General features: G+C 38.9%; 1 protein-coding gene across 2 annotated transcripts in view; it reads left to right on the top strand.

Annotated features, from left to right (window-relative positions):
• Positions 1-4,833: 4,833 nt before the first annotated feature.
• LOC107679777 (potassium voltage-gated channel subfamily D member 3-like) overlaps positions 4,834-15,567 on the top strand; it is a 109,659-nt gene continuing 98,925 nt past the window's right edge. For both annotated transcript variants that reach the window (XM_016475421.1, XM_016475431.1), the window contains exons 1-2: positions 4,834-5,227; positions 6,205-7,381. In XM_016475421.1, the coding sequence (XP_016330907.1) occupies positions 6,279-7,381 (1,103 nt within the window). In that variant the 5' untranslated portion in view covers positions 4,834-5,227; positions 6,205-6,278. The remainder of the gene's footprint in view (positions 5,228-6,204; positions 7,382-15,567) is intronic.

The raw sequence follows: 15,567 nt of genomic DNA on the forward strand, positions 1-15,567 counted from the left end.
TGACTTATGTCATGCACTTCACTGAATTGCACTGGAGTTTCTTATTTGGTCCTGTGCTGAATTCATCTTATGTGGTCATCAGCAGTTCTGAGTAGTATGTCTGATGTTTTAGGAGAGGAAGTCTGTGGTGCTGGCGGTGCTGCGCTGTTTATGGAGCTTTGAGGCTCATGAAGTCGAGGTAATGTTGGGTCAGCTTACTGCCAGTGTGACAGGACAAAATTTTCCATTTGGTATGACAAGAGTGATATGTGTGTTTACAAAGGGCCAGTTCTGCCTCTGCTTTTTCCCCTTATAGAGTAAGATAGCCAGCAAAGGGTCCTTAGCATACTGTTATGCTGTTCAAGAGGTTAACGCACCGTAAATGTGTATACATGCGCGCGTGTGGTCTGGAAAGGGGGGGGGAGGGGGGGTGCACGATGTGCACCTGGGTGCCATAACAGCTCTGTTGCGCTGACATACATCAACACGTGTAAGTGGAGAAACACACACACACCCTCGATCGCACACTAATATGCGCACTTTCGCAGTTCCTTTGGACCTTGAATACAGTAACCTTTAACAGACTCGCTACAGCTGCGGCTCCTATAGTCTCCCTGCAGCTTATTTATTCAGCCTCATGGGGGGGAACATCACTGTACTTCAGTCATCAGAGAGACACATAGCACATACACATCTATTAATATAGCTGCATATGATCAAAGGTTTATGTCCTCAGATCTCTGCTGAGAAATACGGATTACAGCCTGGAGGTCACACTGAGGTTATTCTGATTTATTCAGTGTGGAAACACAGCATGTAAAAAAAGATACAATGTGTCACAACAATGTCATGGCTAACATGATCATTTACATGAATATATGAAATCATTTATCACCACCAATGGTGTCCATTCAAGAAATGTCACTTACACTATACTGTACAAAATTTTTTATTTTTTATGTTTTTAATGTCACAAAATAAATCTATTTCAAATGAATGCTGTTCTTTTGAACTTTCTATTAATCAAAGAATCCTTGAAAAAATGTACCACGGTATATAAGCAGCACAACAGTTTTCAAAATTGATAATAAGACATTTTTCTTGAGCACCAAATCAACATATTAGAATGATTTGTGAAGGATCATGCAACACTAAATAAAAACGAATAAAACATATAAAAATAGAAAAGAGATATTTAAAATTGTAATGATATTTCACAATATTACTGTTTTTACTGTACCGTGTCATCAAATAAGTGTATCTTCGGGACTGGAAGCATAAGAGAGTTCTTTCAAAAACATTTCAAAAATCTTACTGACCCCAAACATTTGAACATTGTATATTTGTGTCCCAGGATACAGTGATTACTGACCACAGGGTCATTTCTCTGTTAAGACTTTAAAAAACAGAAATTACAACTTAATTTTATTTGATTTAAATAAAACTGAAAAGTTTGATAGTTTTCTATGCTAGGAAAGTCCAAACTTTGACAAATAATCACAGATGTCTCATTAAACAGAAAGGAACATACTTGATGAGCCTGTTTTTCAGTACCCGCAGTATTGACTGCTTTAGTGAATCATTGTAATAATGGCCACTTTAATGATATTAATAATCTTGCTGAAGGATATCCAATATGATATCAACTGAGAGGAAAATATTTCTGGTTTTCTGTCGATAAAGGCTATGGTGGTACGTAAGACAAAAAAAAAGCTTGAGAAACACTGCCATAATGCAGATCTATGAGAGGAAAATAAGTTATAATGCCTAAATGTTTTTATTCAACTGAACTAAGCAACCTTTATGGAAATTTTAGGGTCTAGTGCTTGAAAATTGACATATACTGTAAAAGGCATGGCATTTCAAAACAGATTTAGACATTTTGATGGATATCTGCTCCACTTCTCACTTCAAGAACACACACACACACACACATTTGTTTTTCTACCATAGAGGAAAGTTTCAGTTGACTTAGACTGTTTTTATACTAAGCTAATACATATATATATATATATATACAGTGGGTACGGAAAGTATTCAGACCCCCTTCAATTTTTCACTCTTTGTTATATTGCAGCCATTTGCTAAAATCATTTAAGTTAATTTTTTTTCCTCATTAATGTACACACAGCACACCCACTGTATATATATATATACACACACACACACGTACACATTTTCGATCCTTGTAGAGTCATTTGTTCCTACCAAATTATAAGAAAACTTGACCCACACACATGCATTAGTGCACTAATTTGTCAGCAATTTCTCAATAGACTTTTGAAGGTATTATTTGTGTCTTACTTTGGCCACTGGGATGTAAAAATCTGAATTTATGAATTTGTGACTCAGAGCTAAATGCACATCAGCATGAATCACAACTGAACTGCACTCCATTGCACTGATGTGTCACTCTCAGCAGAGCACTAAAAGTGACCGATCTGTCTCTGACAGGCCCCTGGTGTGTTCACAGCGAGGTTAGAAGAGAAAACTGAACCAAGTTTTCTCACTTTACTTTCTTAAAACCTCCTGCTGGAGACTGGACTCTCAGAAAGAGCCTGACCATACATCTTCAGAGAAAGCTAAAACATCAGTCACACCCAAGCGGCAACCATCACCTAACCTTACATTTACTGTTTACATTAAAACGTTAAATTATATTACTGCGGCCATTTACACAGCCTGTAATTATGTGAATTACTGCAGTCTGGTTTTGCTCCCTGTCAGATCGCTGAAATGGCTGTAGTTAAATTGATTAATGGTTTCCTTCTAACCGCAGACAGTGGACATGTTTCCGTGCCTGTGATTGTAAATTTAAGCACATTGTTGGACACTATTGATCAGTCTATTCTCTTCGACAGGATATTTTAGAGAGGCCTTCAGGCAAAACTCTTTCCTGAATCTGATAGTGCCTTCTTGTGTCTGTCCGAAACAAGTTACACTAGACTACGGGCTTTATAATTACTTCAGGAAAAAATAAGTGTATTACAAAGGAATTTTGTGGAGTTGAGTTGTATTTCTTAGCCAGTGTTAAAGGTAGGTAGGTGCTCTTATAAAAAGCACCGCTGTTCACTCAACTGAAAAAGTATGCAGTTAGGGTGTGTTTTTACACTGTCGCCACTGATCTGAGTTTATTGGTATTCTTCAGAACCTTCAGGCCCACTTTGAGAGCTGAGAGTCCCAGCAGAGTTAATTAGGCTTTATATTGCTTACTGGAGCAGCGAATCTGTGGTTACACATAGCAGAACCCGCTAAACCACACTTAACAACACGCTTCCATCACAAGGCACGCCAGCACACTAAATCCATCAAGGATTTCCAAAGCCGATAACTGCTGAGGATTCATCCACTGAACCACTTTTGAAGGACGTTACAGGAGAAAAAAGAGGGATAAAAATAAATTCACACATACACAATATGAAGAGAACAGAAATTAAATTCCAGTGGCCTAATTTTGGGCCTGGAGAACAGCAGTGCATATGGTTTTGTGTTTGCTCATTAATTTGCACTACTGGTTAAGATTTTGGTCCAAAAACACAAATTAATTGCTATGAAATGACAGAAGAAGCAGAATTATAAACGCATGAATGCCCACAGCATTATTATTCTTCAGGTTACAAGCAAAATAATCACTGGATTTTCCAAGGTTTGTCAAGACAGTGACATCAAATCTTTGATAATCAGTGTTTTATTTGAGGCACTTAACAGCAATTACACTAGATAGAATGTTTTGTTTAATGAATTGATTCCTTTTGTACTGTTTTATACATAGTGTTTACATATTTTCTGTTATTACTTCTTATTTTTTCTGTTTGACGAGACAGCTGCATCATTTCATTTTTTTTTTTAAATATCAGCCTATTATTGCATCACAAAATAGTTCAAATAGACCCGTACCTATAAGCAAAACGAACTGTGATTGATTGCTTTACACATCAGTCAAACAGCTCTTTCTGTCTCTAACATGATTTGGCCAATTTACGAGCCCTTCAAATGAGTACTTTAACTGTATTTACAAGCTGTTTTTTACATTCGGTTTCATTATATTGGAGAAGTCACATTTCTCTCAAATAGCCAAACCTACGCACACACACACACACACACACAGGTATTCCTAACATCATGGGGACATTCCATAGGCGTAATGGTTTTTATACTGTGCGAACTGTATTTTCTATCCACTTACCCGAACCCTGCCCATAAACCAACCCCTCACGCAAAACTTTCTGCATTTTTAGATTTTCAAAACACTTAATTCTGTATGACTTATAAAGCTTGTTTCCTCATGGGGACCAAAAAAATTTCCCCACAAGGTCAAGATTTACTGGTATCCTTGTGGGGACATTTGGTCCCCATAACGAGGGAATACCAGGTACACACACACATCATTTAAATTTTTTGCATCACACAAAATATTAAAACAGATAAACATTGATAAACATGACGAAAAAACACATTTTTAATCCTGATAGTTTAGCCCACTTCTGATGCATCTGATATAATACCTTCTGGTTTAAGCTTTACTTAAATTTATCATTGCGAATCGATGTGAGAAGGAGAAGTACAGGACGTTTTGAATGTCGTCTTAGAATATGAATGGGTAAAACCTGCGCTGCGAATGACTTTGCAAATCAATTACCTCGTCCCCATTTCCATATTGGTTTCAGGTAACTAAGCTGTGGCAAGTAGGGTGAGCCCACTATAAAGTAAGGTGAAATCAGCTCGCTGTCAAACTGTGACTGGTGCGAAAGCGAGTATATACTGCCTCTGTGCGTCTCGAACACTGATCGCGCGCGCAGCGCTTAACTAGAGAGCGCGAGACCTGACAGCGGAGAGACCTCGGGGAGGGAGAAAGGGAGTGTACTGGTGTATGTAGAGAAGAGAGAGAGAGAAAGAGAACGACAGAGAGAGGTTGGGAAAAATCTACCACCTCTATCCATCAGCTGAGCATCCTGCGGGAAGTCACTTCGAGCGCGCGAGCGGTCGGTGCGGCATTTCTGTCCGTCCGAGCAAATGGATCATTAAACACCGCAGGATGTGACCGAGGGACCCAAATAAAACAACTAAACTATTATTTTCCGCGGCTCCAATCACGCTGGTGATTCCTTTATTATTTGATTCTTTCACTTTGGTTTTTGTTTTCTCTTTTCATCATTAATGTGCGGATATTTCGGACTTTCGAAGTGATGTCAGGAGGAAATGTCATAAATGTTGCTGAATGAATGAAAAGTTCAAAGATTTTTCATGGGTAAGTAACAAAAAACTAAACTGTTGAAAACGAGTTTGCTGTGTGTTAATTGGACCATTATTAATAATAACAATTATTATTATTATATTCATCAGCCTTGTTCATATTATACAATATTTATTAAGGCGCAGCTTTGGATAACCGCAGTTGAAGTGTTAACAGTGCAGATCTTGATGCGCGTAAAGTATGAACTACAGCACTGTCAGTGTTTAGCGACCGATATTTCGTGGCGTTTTATTGTTTTGCATTGAGCTCAACAGGTTCGCATCTGTTTCAAACTGCAGTTGCCGAAGGGCTCTGTGTCTCGAGCACACACCGTCTCTGACCCTTTGCAGTTTTTCTTACATGAGCTGAGAATTAATAGTTTTAAAATGAGCTTTCTTTACGAATTGTCATGATGTATGTGCTCTATAATGTATATTTGCTGTCATAGTAAAAACAGATGTGGTAAAAAAATACGTCTGGTAAAACAGATGTTATTATTCAGTTGTCTTTAAAACTATACAATTAGTGCAGTGGCACAGCATGTTAGAATGCAGTATATTTGTCAGAATATATGCATTGTTTTATATGTACCCTTTAATGCAAAGTATGAGCTATAAATTATGTCTGGTAAAAAACGGACAACTTTTTTGTTTTGCTATTTTGTCTATTTTGTACTTTGCTTTGAGGGAGAAAGAGTGATTCTAACTAACAGGCTTAAGGTTTGAGGTCTGACACAATCTGATACCATTTTTCCCTGTTCTTCCCTGTCCTTGTCTCATGTTTTCCTTTTTCCATACTTCTTTTTACTGTACTCAATGCTTCCCTTTTACCTCTGCCTCTCTATTCTGCTGGCATCCTGTTCGCTCTTGCCGTCTTTTCACTCCCATTTCACATCTGTCTCACTCTCTCCCACTGGAACTCTCTCCTCTTCCTGTCCTCCCACATTTGTCAACCTCTCACTTTCTCCTATCTTCCTGTCTCTCTCTATGTAGATGGGGTCTAATCTAATGTCAAGCTGGTTGTGAAGGTGTTTGATCTGGTCCCCTCGACCCCAGCTGGAGTCCCCATGGCTGCTGGAGTGGCAGCCTGGCTCCCCTTCGCTCGGGCCGCGGCCATAGGATGGATGCCCGTGGCCAACCTGCCCATGCCTGTCGCACCAACCAATAAGAACAAGCATCAGGATGAGATTATTATCCTCAATGTCAGCGGCCGACGCTTCCAGACCTGGCGCAACACGCTAGACCGTTACCCTGATACGCTTCTGGGGAGCTCTGAAAAAGAATTCTTCTTCAATGAGGAAACTAGGGAGTATTTCTTTGACCGAGATCCGGATGTGTTCAGAAGTATTCTTAACTTCTACCGCACAGGTAAGCTGCACTACCCACGCTACGAGTGCATCTCTGCCTACGATGAGGAGCTGGCGTTCTTTGGAATCATTCCTGAGATCATCAGTGACTGCTGTTACGAAGAGTACAAGGACCGCAAGAGAGAGAACATAGAGCGTCTTATGGATGACCTTGAGGACAACAAAGATAGCAAACTCCCCAACATGACTTTCCGCGAGACCGTGTGGAGGGCCTTCGAGAACCCGCACACTAGCACCATGGCGCTGGTTTTCTACTATGTAACCGGATTCTTCATCGCCATATCTGTCATCACCAATGTGATTGAGACAGTTCCTTGCAGTTCTATGCCGAATCAGAGAGACATCCCCTGCGGGGAGCGCTACACAGAGGCATTTTTCTGCATGGACACGGCTTGTGTAATGATCTTTACGGTGGAGTATCTGATGCGACTGTTCGCGGCGCCCAGCAGGTACCGCTTCATGAGAAGTGTGATGAGCATTATCGATGTGGTGGCCATCTTACCATATTACATTGGGCTCGTCATGACCAACAACGAGGACGTAAGCGGAGCCTTCGTCACGCTACGGGTGTTTCGTGTCTTCCGGATCTTTAAATTCTCCCGCCACTCCCAGGGTCTCCGGATCCTTGGCTACACGCTGAAGAGTTGCGCGTCCGAGCTCGGCTTCCTCCTCTTCTCCCTCACCATGGCCATCATCATCTTTGCCACAGTCATGTTCTATGCTGAGAAAGGCTCCTCGTCCAGCAAGTTCACCAGCATCCCGGCCTCCTTCTGGTACACCATTGTAACCATGACAACGCTGGGGTGAGTAATTTTGTCTCAGAATGACTTTCTCTCTGTATATTTTTACACTTTTTAACCCTGAATGAACATCAAGCCACACCCCTCATGCATTTCAGAGGGTAAGTCTTAAAGGGATAGTTCACCCATCACTCTCAGAAAATATGTGCAGAAATGGTACCTTCAGGGGTACTGGAGGTTGTCACTGGGGCAGTACCCTTAAAGGGACAACTTTGTACCTTATTTACCCTTAAAAATTTCATAGTAGTATCTTAGGGGTACATATAACTACTCTAAAAGGCACTAATATGCAACTTTTAGGGGTAGATAAGGTGCAAAGTTGTCCATTTATTAGGGTGCTGCCAGTGACAAGCTGGTGTGCCCCTAAAGGTACAATTTTTGCACAACTTTTTCTGATAGTGGAATTACAATTCTGTCATTATTTACTCACCCTCATGTCATTCCAAATCTGTATGACTGCGTAACACTAAAGAAGATATTTTTAAGAATGTTTTTGTTCATACAATAAAAGTTAATAGGGTCCAGTGTTGACTTTAATTATATGAACAAAAACAGTTCTTCATTTATGTTATGCAGAATAAAGTAAGAACACCATGTGTGTGTGAATAAATGATGACAGACGTTTCCTTTTTTGGGTGAACTATCCCTTTAAGTAGACCCATGTACAATTTATTTTAAACCAAAGACCAACTTAAACAAACACTACTGTTTACAGTATAACATTACACCTCATTGAAAGAGATGCTGTTTCCCTGCAGCTTGTGGATTTTCTTTCTTTTCTGAGTTAACTGCTATTAGCATCTAACCCTAATGACCATGCTTGCTGACTGCAATCATGCCTGCCTGAAGCATCGGTAGGTTTGGATTCAACTCACTGCCCCAGGCTAGATTCATCCCTATTATGCACCAATTAATATTTAAGCGTGTGTGAAGCAAGCAGAGGAACATCCTTCAGCGTTTCTCCCACACATTAACAACAGAAGGCAACTGCAGAGCTGTATAGCCCCATTTACTTCAACCCTGCCCCTCGTAAATCACAGGCCATTTATTCGTGTGTTCATGACTGATACATGTAGACGTCTGACACAATTGCTTTTAAGAGAATGTGGGGGATTAATTTAGGTGATTATTCTGAGTGATTATATGGCGTATGACTTGACTAATCAGCTATATATATGCTGCTACAGCGACTATCATATGTACTGTAGCTGCTGTGTTACTGTGGCTTTGAAACCAGAGCTGAAGTCAAAACGGGCTCTGACTTCCTGTTCAGATGGCCGATCATTGGTTGAAGCACCTGTTTGTGAGCCCTGTGACCCCAAAACACCAAGATTAAGGACTTAATTTATTGTGAACAGTAACTCATGAATGTTACATTGCCAAATGGTTTGGTCCTTGATGAATACAGTTGTGTCGGTGTTCAGGTGACTGTCTTATTCTGAGGTAGAATTACAAATGGTTAGACATGTATTTACTTATTTACGCTTTCGTTTGAGAGTTATCTGTGTATATGTGCATGACCGAATCTCTTAACAGGTCATTGTGGGCATTATGCTGAACTATAACCCTATATATCATCCTTATTGTTGTGTTAATGTGTTGGCTAATTTTACATGGATTTCTGAGTAGCGCAGATCTCATTACACATTACTACATTCGCACCAGAGATCCAGTCTCCACCCGCATCTGAGACTTGACCCGAGATGAGAGCCAGAGAGACTCTTCTCATCAATAAAACACACTGTAGAAGTGTGTGTCACTGTGACTAATGTTCTCAGGTACATGTGCTGAACAGTGTAAACCACCATGACATTTCCAACCCAGCTGACGTCATGTGTTCTCACTGCATGTGTTGTGAGTGTTTCTCATTCAGTTAAAACCAAATATGTGACCTGTGCTGGCAAAATGAATCACAATGAGCAAATTTTCAAAAATAAGTTGTTGTTATTTTCACATTCTCTATAAAAAAAAACTTCAAAATGATGTATGACTTGTTGGAATCGGACAAAATTGACTGAGCTACACCTGTTTGAAGTCGATAGAGTCGGCACATTAAATTTTTAGAAAAATCTAGTTCAAGTTTTCTGAAGATTCCAAAAAAAAATCACCTAACAACCATACATTAAAATCTCTGGTAATACTGCCAAATTCAACACACACCAATCTATAGGAAAAATACTTTTTCCCCATGATACCACAATGCACTGCGCAGGTGTTTTGACCAATCACAGAAGACATTGCGACTAGAGGTGTGAATCTTCACTTGCTTCACTATATTAATCATAATATATTTTTGTTATTTTATCTTCATTATTAAAAATAAGAACAAAAATGCTATTAAACAGTAGAACAAAAAGAAACAAATTAAATTATCATTACTTTCTTCATTTTACATTTAAACAAAATCATTCAGGTAAGAAAAACAAATAATCAAATGTAAAAATCACTGCATAGTCTTTAGTATATTCATTACATATAAAGGTAGCTCAGTCAAGAGCACTGAGTGATCTCTTTTCTTTTATTTCTTGATTAACATTAATGAGACAGAGGGCCTATATATTAAGGCCTAGTGTAATGCACAGGTCTAATATAATGTTACACATCAAATGTTTTTTCCCCAACAGTCAGCCAAACGTTCATGTAAGGCATAACAGATTATGTTTGCGTGAATACTCACCAAGACAGATATTTTGAAATACTGTAATTATGTGTGTGTACATGTATATCGGATCACACACTGTCTGAGAGGCATTTTTGTGTGCACGCTTCGGATGTGTCAGTCAGTGCGAGTAAGATCCTTTTCGTGTCTTATCTCTCTTAATAACTCTTTTAACATCAATCAAGTTCCACACTTTATTTCATACATTCCTGCATGTTCCTTTCAAAACCGAAACCAAAACGTCAGATGCAAGTGCTTTGCTTCCGATGGACAAACGCAACTTTTTAAAACAAAGAAGGTAGACATCTCAGAAAATGTACAAATAAAAATCATTTTAGATGTGTATTACATTGTGCTGTATTGGGATCACTAGATGAGGGATTAATGAGCTCATTTCTGTGAAAACCTCCAATTTGACCAAAATTGACATTTTTCACTTGTTTTGCCTGTAGCTCGTAATTAGCCCGTGTGCATTCCAGCTCATTTTGCCAGCACGGGTCACATATAAGGGTTTATTTTCACATCCCAGCAGTTTTTCACAGTTGATTGTGCCAGTAGGTTCAGGTTCGTATTGCATAATAACACACCAGTTAATTCTGAGTCTTCCTGTCTATGCTCTTGATCGATGCAGTGGTGTTTTAAACCAGTGTTTCCCAACCTTTTTTTAGTCGCGGTACCCTTTGGAAATTTTAACAAACTTATGGCACCCTACAAAATTTATTTTGTCACAATATTTGAATTTCTAACTTCGATATGATAATTTGAAAAGTATAGATATTCGGTACAACAGGGAAGAACTGCAGAATATAATGTCATACAGATATTTTTAATATTATTTAAAAAAATTGTCCATCAGTGGTGGCAATCAGTAGGCTAATTTCTAATGAAGAGACCAATTTATATGACAGGGCACCCCGGTTGGGAAACACTGTTTTAAACGACTGGTGCTTCTTTTAATCACTGATTAATTCACACTGAAGTGCACGTTACTGGGGTCTCCACCTCACTCAGTCAGAGTGAAATACAGCACTGCAGTTCAGCTTCTCTGGTAAGACATTTCATTAACATGTAAAACACAGACCTGCTGCCCTACGAACACTCAGCATGTGAGCTAGGAGAACTAGTCCTCATTAAAGCAATGATAAAATCTGTTAATCAGAAATATCCAGCCTATATTGTGTGTGAATCGTTAACGTCTCAGGTTACGTATGTAACCCTGGTTCCTCGAGGGAACGAGACGCTGCATAGGCGGCAACGCTCTGTTTTTGCGTCTCCCTATGTGAGAAGCTGGTACGCGGTACGCTGGTACGCGGTGCTGTACTCAGAGCTGAAATACAGCGAGGGAGGAACCGCTGAAACGCCGCCGCTTGTTTACGAGCCTCCTGGTAGAAGGCGTTCCCCTAGCGTTTTCGACGCAGCTCGAGTTCCTGAAGAGGAACTGTTCTTCTCTGCACTGTCATCTGTCTGAAGTGTTTTCCTCCTCCTCTGTATTGTTTACACCAGTAACATTTAATTTAGCTCCTCTACTGTTGAATTTCATGGCTCTGTGTTTTGTCTTGGCAAGACAACTGGCTAAGAGTTGAAGTAAAGCAAAAGAGTGCAAGAGGGAAGACAGAGTGAATGAAATTTGTATTGCTTGGACATTGCTCGTCCTTATTTTAGCAATGCATGATATATCTGTACCATATTGGTTATTGGTCAATATTAGATATATTTTTATTTATTTATTGGTATATTGGATATTTAATGAATTGTATCTTGTAGATTAACATAAATAATTATCAGCTTAGTAATATCAGCCAGAATTTTAGTATCGATGCATCCCTAGGAAGTTTAGGAGAAACAAAGACAAAGTTGATATTTACATATAAGCATTACTGAAAACTCAATGAAGCCTCCTAAAATTCCTTAGAAGAAATAAAAAATGTACAATAATGTGACAGTTGACATACAATGAGAGTATAGTGCAATAAAAATCAACGTGGAGTTCAAAATTTAGTCGAACAGATATGAAGAATTTGATAAATATTTGAAATCTTCGTTTTCTGATTGCAGACATTGATTGCAGGTATCTAAGTTTTCAATTGAAACTCAAGAAAAGACATTTCTCAGAAAAAAAAAATCTGACTCTTGAATCTCCATTTGCTCTTCATATAATCACATTGCTATCTAGGAGAAACAACTGAGATATTAATGCCATCTCTTTTGTGATTTTTCTTTGCTATGGGATTAACCTTTGGCATATGAGTGAATGAGACTGAATGACTGCAAACCCTATGTTGAATGTCCTGCAGTGAAACATCAGATTTTGTGTTGCATAAACTGTCCAAGCACTGATTCAGTTGCATCAAGGTCCATTTGTTAATCTGGCCCTGAACACAGTGCTGGAACAACACGGCAGATCCAGACAGGGTTTTATCAGCATTTTAATGCCGTTATGGAGAGAGATAGAGAGAGACTTTGACCGTATGAAGGCAGAGTCTGTTTTGAAATTATTTTGAGCTTTTACACTTGTGTTTCTGCTGTAAAAACAGGAGGCTGCTGAGAGATTGGGGATTTACAGAGGCAAATGGGGAGAGAATGGATGTCTGTTTATTGATTCATTTATTTATTTGTGGTAATAGGATGGTTTTGACCTTTAGGTGGAGTAGCATATTCTAAATGACCTTTAAAGGAAAACACAAATCTCTAGTGTGCTTTATAACAGTGGTTTATAAGAGACACACCTGAAATATCATTTTCATTCCCTCTCTCTCTCTATAATTCTGTGTATTGGTACCTTATTAGCCTCTAGCCTTGCAGTAGTAGTTTTATTGGTTAAGATATGCTCCCTATGTTACAGACATATGCATTCTGCACGCTAATGTTGCCGTGAAGAAAATCACCCTGCTAATGAGGGCTTTCAGTTGTTACCACAAGCATTAATTAACATGGCACTCAAAATTCACACCCTTGTTTGAATAGATCCAGACTCGCCAATCTGCCCCAATACATGGCTGACTCTCTCTCTCACTTCAACTCTGCTTCTGTTGCTCTGTTAGTAGGTGAACATGCTCTGTCGATACTGATCAGAAGCATTGATTAAAGCGGACAAATGATGAGGGAGAAGAGGATAAGGGACAGAAAGAGGAATGAGGTTGGATCCATTAGCAAGGGTGAATGATGATAATCACCCACAGCTGCAGGGTGTCAAACTGAAGCGTTTTGAATAGGCAACATCTGTCTGTGTGTGTGCATGGGGGGTCACTGAGTTCAGAATAGCTGTTTCTCTCGTGACGTTTGCTGTCAGGGGTTGTGTAGGAGCAGCACAGTACAAAAATCAGTAAAAATCGACTTCCAGACGCTCAAATGAGACTTTTGTGTTGCTAATGCACTTGATCTGCTGTGCAGTACATTAAGATGTGAAATTCTCAACATCATGCGCTGCAGTAGATACCATGTGAGTGTGTTCTATATTAAAATAGAAAATAGATATTTTAAATAATATTTCTGTTTTTACTGTATTTTTGATCAAATAAATGCAGCCTTGGTGAGCATAAAAGACTTTAAAAACATTAAAATAGTGATTATTTTTAAGGACAATATTGAATTAATCATCAAGATTAATTATCAGAAAATCAATATTTCAGGACTGATCCTTTAAAGCAATAACAAAAGTAAAAAGTACTTTTATCAAGTATCCAATCCAATCAATTCTCTCTAGCTCTTTTTTCCCCACCCACAGTGAATTCTAGCCTTGAGCTCTCTAGATGTTACATTCATATCCCCATATTCATCTCTTAAAAAAAAAGAATAACATTATTTAAATAGCAGCCTCTCTTTATCTGTACAATTTTCATGTGGTGCATTTCATCATACGGCACAGAGAGAATCTATGAAATTCAAATGAGTAAAAAGAAAGATAAAGATTCATTTGTTTGTTTGGGCTTTTGCCTCTCTTCATTCAAAGGCTCTGTGTTCCGGGAGGTTCGAGTTTCTATGATGGCCAAATTGCTGCTGTTTCATCCCATCAGCCCTCCATAAACACACACGTCCCCCATTAGCGATCAGATCTGATGACATATAATGGGAGCATCAATGAAAGAAGGTATTGTTACCCTGCATCCAGTAAAAAGCGCATTAAATCCATTACCATTTATTTCAACAAGCTTTCAACCCATTGCCAATTTCAGTTGATCTAGTGGCCGCCGGTCATAGATGTCTGTATTTTGGAGGATTTTATACCGATTTGCAGAGCCTTTGTTTGTGTTTTCTGCTGTTTTAAAGCTGTCGACAGAAGGTATGTGGAAAGATTACAGGTGTTAGGTCAAGCTCTCCACTTTAATGAAAGGTCATGGGAGGAAAGTGACAGTCAAAAGAACATCTGACCTTTGAAATCTCAGAAAATACCACTCCGAAAACTCCAAGTATGCTATCTACTTTGATGATCAACTCTGAGTTCAGAGCTGTGAAACTATAAATTATTATACTGTGCTGTAAATTGTATGCTAAGGTGACACCAAAAAATAAAAACTCTGGGGTTCAAATAACCTTACTGACTCTCTCTCTCTCACACACACACACACACACACACACACATTAATTAAAATAATAATTCCCCTTTTTTCAACCCCACAAATACATTTCTTTATTTGTTTTATTATTTATTTTATTATTTGTGCCAGCTTCAACTAAAATTCATAACTTGCTGTCTTGCTTGCAAATTAATAGAAATAAGATTAACAAATGCAATTAGGAATTAAAAATTAAGAATCAAAGATAAAGATGAATGATGCATCTGAAAATAAAACTATAAATACAAAGGATTATCAATAAAGTCACATTGCTGCTTGCTGATACAGTGGTGTGAATGTCACTACAGACTGATAAAGGTTTCAAATTCAATTCCCTTTTTGTCAGGGAACAATTTTGTGATAACCTTGACCTGTACTATATGCCGCTTTTATCATCTCTCTTCCATTTTAGGCTTCTAGCAGGTAAAGAGGCTTTTTTTTCCATGAGCACTTATCCTATTTCTATGGTGCAGACACATAGCAGCCAAAGTGAGGGGGCAGCGAACTAAAGCCTAGGGAGTTGCTCAGAGAAAGATACTCACTTGGTCACAATTCATTTTCAATCCTGTCAAACTGCCCCCAATATTTATCTCAAAGCTGTGTATCTGCACCCCTCATCGCCCCAGAGAACACTACTGCTCTAGGTCACTCTGTATATCACATATGCCAGGATCCAACACTGCTTAAAGCAAACACTTTCACAAATAATTTACTGATGTATTCATTTTATGGAGAAGTTGCACACTGTGGCTATTAAATAGAGTAAAACACACGAGAAAGACATAATAGTTTGGTCAAATACGACATTTTGGCTGGTATGGCTGAGGGAGCAATGCCTCTGGATGCCCTCCTGTAGTGCCGACCTTGATTGTATGCTGTATACAGAGTGCTTATGACAAGTGTACAAATTGCCATCCCTCTTCTCTGCATGGGGAATGATCATTGTTTCCTGCTGAAATTCCCATAAGCTGATATAT

Source organism: Sinocyclocheilus anshuiensis, unplaced genomic scaffold (genome assembly GCF_001515605.1).
Source record: "Sinocyclocheilus anshuiensis isolate Anshui unplaced genomic scaffold, SAMN03320099.WGS_v1.1 scaffold13, whole genome shotgun sequence".
Classification (NCBI taxonomy): domain Eukaryota; kingdom Metazoa; phylum Chordata; class Actinopteri; order Cypriniformes; family Cyprinidae; genus Sinocyclocheilus; species Sinocyclocheilus anshuiensis.